The sequence below is a fragment of the Ranitomeya imitator genome, chromosome 1 (assembly GCF_032444005.1).
Source record: "Ranitomeya imitator isolate aRanImi1 chromosome 1, aRanImi1.pri, whole genome shotgun sequence".
Lineage (NCBI taxonomy): Eukaryota > Metazoa > Chordata > Amphibia > Anura > Dendrobatidae > Ranitomeya > Ranitomeya imitator.
In genome coordinates this window covers 660,080,533-660,088,989 of record NC_091282.1, presented here as the reverse complement: position 1 = coordinate 660,088,989, position 8,457 = coordinate 660,080,533, and the positions used below count along the sequence as shown (strand labels likewise).

The 8,457-nt window shown below is 45.4% G+C and overlaps 1 protein-coding gene across 1 annotated transcript in view; it reads right to left on the bottom strand.

Moving 5' to 3' along the window:
* Nucleotides 1–2,243: 2,243 nt before the first annotated feature.
* LOC138640674 (perilipin-2-like) overlaps nt 2,244–8,457 on the bottom strand; it is a 53,836-nt gene continuing 47,622 nt past the window's right edge. Inside the window, exon 7 of the mRNA XM_069728852.1 lies at nt 2,244–4,152. Within this exon, the coding sequence (XP_069584953.1) occupies nt 3,868–4,152 (285 nt within the window). The 3' untranslated portion in view covers nt 2,244–3,867. The remainder of the gene's footprint in view (nt 4,153–8,457) is intronic.

Sequence of the window (8,457 nt, the reverse complement as noted above, 5' to 3'; positions counted from 1 at the left end):
ATTGTCAGGATCTCTAACAACCAATCAAAATTCAGCTTTATTTTTTAAACTGCAGGGGAGAATGGATTGTAGACCACGGATGGTTACATAGGTTGAAAAAAGACCTAGGTCCATCAAGGTCAATCTTCCTACACCAGTTGTACATGGGCAACACTGTGACATGCCCAGTGTTTCTTGTAACCTACAGGATATATAGATTAGGGAGGACACAGAAAATGCAGGAGGAGGGGGGACACAATAGTCTGGAGGAGGGAGCACCTGGAGGAGGAGGATGAGAGAGAAGTTTGGAAGAGGGGGGACACAGAGAAGTCTGGAGGAGGAGGCAACAAAGGAGTCTGGAATAGTGGGATACAGAGGAGAAGGACAGCAAAGTCTGGAGGAGTGATGACACACAAAAAGTCTGGACAAAAGGGTCTGGAGGGATTGATTAAGAAGCCTGGAGGAGCAAGGATACAAAAGTCTGGAGGAGAGAGGGCAGAAGAGTCTTCAGGAAGAGATGACTCAGAAGTTTGGAGGGGGCAGTGGAGTATGATTGAGGGGGACAGGACCGAGGGAGTCTCTGTGGTTTACTCCCCTATCCACAATCACAAAACCTACTCATTCGGCTGAGTTGCATATACAGTCATGGCCAAAAGTATTCACACCCCTGCAATTCTGTCAGATAATACTCATTTTCTTCCTGAAAATGATTGCAAACACAAATTACTTGGTAATATTATCTTCATTTAATTTGTCTTAAATGAAAAAACACAAAAGAGAATGAAGCAAAAAGCAAAACATTGATCATTTCACACAAAACTGCAAAAATGGGCCAGACAAACGTATTGGCACCCTCAGCCTAATACTTGGTTTCACAACCTTTAGCCAAAATAACTGCGACCAACCGCTTCCGGTAACCATCAATGAGTTTCTTACAATGTTCTGTTGGAATTTTAGACCATTCTTCTTTGGCAAACTGCTCCAGGTCCCTGATACCTGAAGGGCGTCTTCTCCAAACTGTCATTTTTAGATCTCTCCACAGGTGTTCTATGGGATTCAGGTCTGGACTCATTGCTGGCCACCTTAGAAGTCTCCAGTGCTTTCTCTCAAACCATTTTCTCGTGCTTTTTGAAGTGTGTTTTGGGTCATTGTCCTGCTGGAAGACCCATGACCTCTGAGGGAGACACAGCTTTCTCACACTGGGCCCTACATTATGCTGCAAAATTTGTTGTTAGTCTTCAGACTTCATAATGCCATGCACACGGTCAAGCAGTCCAGTGCCAGAGGCAGCAAAGCAACCCCAAAACATCAGGGAACCTCCGCCATGTTTGACTGTAGGGACCTTGTTCAACCCGTACTATCTGAATGAAAACGGACTGTATGGTAGGAGACCCAGGAAGACCCCACTTCTTACCCCGAGACATAAAAAAGCCAGGCTGGAGTTTGCAAAAACTTACCTGAAAAAGCCTAAAACATTTTGGAAGAATGTTCTCTGGTCAGATGAGACAAAAGTAGAGCTTTTTGGGCAAAGGCATCAACATAGAGTTTACAGGAGAAAAAAAGAGGCATTCAAAGAAAAGAACACGGTCCCTACAGTCAAACATGGCGGAGGTTCCCTGATGTTTTGGGGTTGCTTTGCTGCCTCTGGCACTGGACTGCTTGACCGTGTGCATGGCATTATGAAGTCTGAAGACTACCAACAAATTTTGCAGCATAATGTAGGGCCCAGTGTGAGAAAGCTGGGTCTCCCTCAGAGGTCATGGGTCTTCCAGCAGGACAATGACCCAAAACACACTTCAAAAAGCACTAGAAAATGGTTTGAGAGAAAGCACTGGAGACTTCTAAGGTGGCCAGCAATTAGTCCAGACCTGAATCCCATAGAACAACTGTGGAGAGATCTAAAAATGGCAGTTTGGAGAAGACACCGTTCAGATATCAGGGACCTGGAGCAGTTTGCCAAAGAAGAATGGTCTAAAATTCCAACAGAGCATTGTAAGAAACTCATTGATGGTTACCGGAAGCGGTTGGTCGCAGTTATTTTGGCTAAAGGTTGTGAAACCAAGTATTAGGCTGAGGGTGCCAATACTTTTGTCTGGCCCATTTTTGGAGTTTTGTGTGAAATGATCAATGTTTTGCTTTTTGCTTCATTCTCTTTTGTGTTTTTTCATTTAAGACAAATTAAATGAAGATAATATTACCAAGTAATTTGTGTTTGCAATCATTTTCAGGAAGAAAATGAGTATTATCTGACAGAATTGCAGGGGTGTCTATACTTTTGGCCATGACTGTATATATATCGGGAAGTGGTCAGGAGGATGGCTTGTCTACTAAAATTGTGATCTGTAAAGTGGGAATTTTCATCCAAAAATGCAAGTGAATGGCAAAATCGCAGGAGTTGGCTGATCATTTGCCATTGTGCACAATCCAACCTGACTACCTGATTTGGCCAATTAAAGTGTTGTGTGAGTGTCAAGCTTATAGTATATCTTTGCTATTCTCTACCCTCAGTGCCGGGTCCCATTCTCTCCTGCTATCTCTTCCATCCATTTTGCCTTTGCTCCCTCAAGTCCCCCACAAATCTCACTGTGTTATTAGTAGGGTTAGAATGGGGTTAAGAAACATGGATTGACTTGTTAATGCTCTTTCTTAGGGGTCTTTAACACATCCTGATATTTCCAGTAATGGAAAAAAACAGTACTGGAGATATTTGTTTGTGTGTTTTAATATGTGTGGCAACCGTGAGCCGCATCAGTATCACACGGTACTGTTCGCGCTGTTCCTCAACGCCGGGAGCTGAAGACAGCCCTCCTCATTCTCTCCTGCTTGCGCTGCAGTCGGCTATCAATTCAACTGATAACACCGAGAGCAGGCAATGGCTGATGGGAGTATTCATCAGCCACCGCCTGTGCAATAAATAAATAATTAAAACAAAAAGAAGTGGGTTCCCCTGTATTTTTGATAACCAGCCAGGCAAACCTGACAGCTGTGGGCTGCAACCCTCAGCTGTTTGCTTCAGCAAGGCTGGCTCTCAAGAATAGAAGGGTCCCCACCCCATTTTTTTAAATTATTTAAATAATTGTAAAAAATAGCATGGGGTCCCCCCATTTTTGACAACCAGTCAAGCTAAAGAAGACAGGCTGGTAAGGGGCAATGGATATTGTCCCCACTCCAGCCTAAAAACAACAGCCTGCAGCTGCCCCAGAAAAGGCACATCTATTAGATGTGCAAATTCTGGTGCTTTGCCTGGCTCTTCCATCTTGCCCTGTAGTGGTGGCAAGTGGGGTTCATATTTGTGGGGTTGATGTCACCTTTGTATTGTCCGGAGACATAATGCCCATGGCTTAGTAATGGAGAGGCATCTATAAGACTTCTATCCATTACTAATCCTATAGTTGTATGGTAAATAAAGACGCAGCCAATCAGTCATCAGTATGCATGTGTGCGGGACTTTTGCAGCCTGTGCTGCTGTTAACAAACAGACACGTCAGCGTGTTTTGCCCACAGACACACAGTCTGTGGAAACACACTGACTTGTGCACAGACCCATTCACTTGAATGTGTCTACGTGTGTAAGTGTCTCCGGAACGTGTGAAAACTGTCACCACACGTACCGAAGACACTGATGTCTGATAGAGGCCTAATGAAGGACACCTCCTGATGTAGTTCTATCGAAACGTGAAAGAGGCCTAAGTTAGAGAGGTACGGAAAAGCTGGATATAGAGACTTAAGCATATACATTGCATATCAGGACTATAGATTGTTAAAGGGCAGCTCAACTTTGAAGTATCTTCTGACATATTTCTAACACGAATCTACGAATCTATAATAGATGTGGGCAGAGCCTAATACCAGTAGTCACCATCACTTCCAGACACAATGCACCTAGTCCTACTGGATCTTGGAGGGGTACAATGGGCTGTCCAGACTCAGGCATCTCCGGCCCTGCACGCCAGCTCTCGCCCCTCTTATATCAGAGAAGCCAGGATTGTCGTTGCTGAAGACTCGAAAGCCATACACACCAATTGGGGAGTGTATTGAGTGTCTCCTGTTTGGAGCTTGTACCAAGGAGGACTCCACCTGGTTCTTCTTAAGATTCACCTTCTGCTTTGGATCTTCCTTGGAGATGTTCTGCACTATCAAAGACTCCAAGATGGCATTGGAGAATCTCTCCAGCTGAAAGAAAACATGGTGGTTATCAGACATTCATAAGATAGGTGACCACCAATAAGGCTGACACAACAGTTCTACAGCTTTCACTTCATATCACAAGAAGCTTCTTCCTATTAACTCTGGGGCTAATCATCCAGTCTCCTTATAACACCTCTCTCTGTGAGAACAATATTAGTACATATCGTATGGTACCATAGCTCATGTTTGATAACTATCCTGGAATATTAAGGTAACTGCTGGAAGAAAAGGAAGTCCTCCTGAAGGCCTGAAGGAGTGAAACTCTTAGGCCCTGCTGAAGCTTCTCAAAATCTCCTGGAAAGCAAAATTGAGGACAGGGTATGGTGCAGGGATAAAAGAAAAACATTTCCGGAATCAGGAGAACAGTGGTATTTACACCAGGAAGGAAAACAAATTACACATTTATGGTCAAGCGCCAGGTTCCCTTTAAGAAGCCAGGAAAGAGTTAAAAAAAAAAGTGAAAAAAATTAAAAAATCTTTCCGTTCTTTTCTGGGCCACTCAAAGTGGATGTACCCTCTAAGAAGATACTAGCGTCAATAGTGGATTTTCTACTGTACTAGAAGCAGTAGTTGAGGTGCAATATCCGCAGCAAAGAGCAGTAATGGTAGGTCTCGGAGAGAGAGAATGGCTGTCCTCACCTAAGGCTCTCTTAAGGCAAATACATTTGGTGTGAAGTGCGCCCCGCGGCATCCTGAGAGAACATCACAGTGTCATTACAAACCTCTTGACCTGTCTCAGATATCACTCACTGCCCTGACAGGCCGAAAGTTGTTGGAAAATACAAAGAAATTTACAGTACAAGACACAGCTCACTGTGAAATGTGGAGAGGAGGAGACCTGAAAATAAGGCGCTCCACCTGCAGCCTCTCCACAAAACATCTGTCCTTTCCTGCTACCAGCCAGGATGGCAAGTGGGCTGCCATGTGGCCATAACATGAGGAAAAAAAAATACAAACTGGAGACAAGTCTGACAGAAAGAAAGCTTGAAAACGTCCATACATAACAAATAAAAAAGCACTCTGTGGCGCCATAGCATGAAAACATGTAATATATTAAAATTGCTCTAGATAATAAGAAAAAATGGAGAAACTTAGGGCAGAGGGCAACTTTACCAGTTTGTAAAGGTAGTAACGGAGCACAAAACGCTACCCTGTGTACAGCGAGCCCGTGGAGGAGACATGTACAGATGTAGCATTATGTGATCTGCCGTATCGGACAGACTGTGGGGAAACACTACAGGCCGCTCACTCTGCGCCACACATTATCCTGTAAGTGGGTCAAAACGAGGAGCTCGACAATGGAAGGAGGCAGAAATCCAGCAGCACATGGCCGACACGCATACAGCGCCATACAGCGCCAGCAGTCCACGTTTATGGCCCATAAACAGGTGACTGAGGGAGTAATTGTACACAGGACTGAGCCTTTCGTGAGAAGGAGAAATCTGAGGAGAATAAGCAGACATTATTGAGAAAGCTGGGTGACAACAAACACGGCCAACACACACAGTCATTCGGGACTCTGGAAAAGATGAGAAGACGTAATGGCCTAACAACAAAGTTACCAATGTGATGGAAAGGTTCACTAAAGTCCAGTCACAGGAGCTGGAATCATACATTCATTTACATTCTCTGCAAGGAGCCCCAGAATACCTCATAGTCATTACCTACTCGACAACAGGTTTATTATAAACAACGTTATATCTGCTCCATAGAGGAAAGAGCATCCACGGGCAAAGTGTCCACGGACCACGACCACTGGAGAGAAAACTGTAAATACATCCACATCACTGAGAATGCCCCTATCCATCACCAGAGATCAGCGGTGACATCACTGAGAATGCCTCCTATCCATCACTAGAGATCAGCGGTGACATCAGAGAATGCCTCCTATCCATCACTAGAGATCAGCGGTGACATCACTGAGAATGCCTCCTATCCATCACTAGAGATCAGCGGTGACATCACTGAGAATGCCCCTATCCATCACCAGAGATCAGCGGTGACATCACTGAGAATGCCTCCTATCCATCACTAGAGATCAGCGGTGACATCAGAGAATGCCTCCTATCCATCACTAGAGATCAGCGGTGACATCACTGAGAATGCCTCCTATCCATCACTAGAGATCAGCGGTGACATCACTGAGAATGCCTCTTATCCATCACTAGAGATCAACAGTGACATCACTGAGAATGCCTCTTATCCATCACTAGAGATCAGCGGTGACATCACTGAGAATGCCGCCTATCCATCACTAGAGATCAGCGGTGACATCACTGAGAATGCCTCCTATCCATCACTAGAGATCAGCGGTGACATCACTGAGAATGCCTCCTATCCATCACTAGAGATCAGCAGTGACATCACTGAGAATGCCTCCTATCCATCACTAGAGATCAGCGGTGACATCACTGAGAATGCCTCCTATCCATCACTAGAGATCAGCGGTGACATCACTGAGAATGCCACCTATCCATCAGTAGAGATCAGCGGTGACATCACTGAGAATGCCTCCTATCCATCACTAGATATCAGCGGTGACATCACTGAGAATGCCTCCTATCCATCACTAGAGATCAGCGGTGACATCACTGAGAATGCCTCCTATCCATCACTAGATATCAGCGGTGACATCACTGAGAATGCCTCCTATCCATCACTAGAGATCAGCGGTGACATCACTGAGAATGCCTCCTATCCATCACTAGAGATCAGCGGTGACATCACTGAGAATGCCTCCTATCCATCACTAGAGATCAGCGGTGACATCAGTGAGAATGCCTCCTATCCATCACTAGAGATCAGCGGTGACATCAGTGAGAATGCCTCCTATCCATCACTAGAGATCAGCGGTGACATCGCTGAGAATGCCTCCTATCCATCACTAGAGATCAGCAGTGACATCACTGAGAATGCCTCCTATCCATCACTAGAGATCAGCGGTGACATCACTGAGAATGCCTCCTATCCATCACTAGAGATCAGCGGTGACATCACTGAGAATGCCTCCTATCCATCACTAGAGATCAGCGGTGACATCAATGAGAATGCCTCCTATCCATCACTAGAGATCAGCGGTGACATCACTGAGAATGCCTCCTATCCATCACTAGAGATCAGCGGTGACATCACTGAGAATGCCTCCTATCCATCACTAGAGATCAGCGGTGACATCACTGAGAATGCCTCCTATCCATCACTAGAGATCAGCGGTGACATCACTGAGAATGCCTCCTATCCATCACTAGAGATCAGCGGTGACATCTTTGAGAATGCCTCCTATCCATCACTAGAGATCAGCAGTGACATCACTGAGAATGCCTCCTATCCATCACTAGAGATCAGCAGTGACATCACTGAGAATGCCTCCTATCCATCACTAGAGATAAGTGGTGACATCACTGAGAATGCCTCCTATCCATCACTAGAGATCAGCAGTGACATCACTGAGAATGCCTCCTATCCATCACTAGAGATAAGTGGTGACATCACTGAGAATGCCTCATATCCATCACTAGAGATCAGAGGTGACATCACTGAGAATGCCTCCTATCCATCACTAGAGATCAGCGGTGACATCACTGAGAAGGCCTCCTATCCATCACTAGAGATAAGTGGTGACATCACTGAGAATGCTTCATATCCATCACTAGAGATCAGAGGTGACATCACTGAGAATGCCTCCTATCCATCACTAGAGATCAGCGGTGACATCACTGAGAATGCCTCCTATCCATCACTAGAGATCAGCGGTGACATCACTGAGAATGCCTCCTATCCATCACTAGAGATCAGCGGTGACATCACTGAGAATGTCTCCTATCCATCACTAGAGATCAGGGGTGACATCACTGAGAATGCCTCCTATCCACCACTAGAGATCAGCGGTGACATCACTGAGAATGCCTCCTATCCATCACTAGAGATCAGCGGTGACATCACTGAGAATGCGTCCTATCCATCACTAGAGATCAGCGGTGACATCACTGAGAATGCCTCCTATCCATCACTAGAGATCAGCGGTGACATCACTGAGAATGCCTCCTATCCATCACTAGAGATCAGCGGTGACATCACTGAGAATGTCTCCTATCCATCACTAGAGATCAGGGGTGACATCACTGAGAATGCCTCCTATCCACCACTAGAGATCAGCGGTGACATCACTGAGAATGCCTCCTATCCATCACTAGAGATCAGCGGTGACATCACTGAGAATGCCTCCTATCCATCACTAGAGATCAGTGGTGACATCACTGAGAATGCCTCCTATCCATCACTAGAAATCAT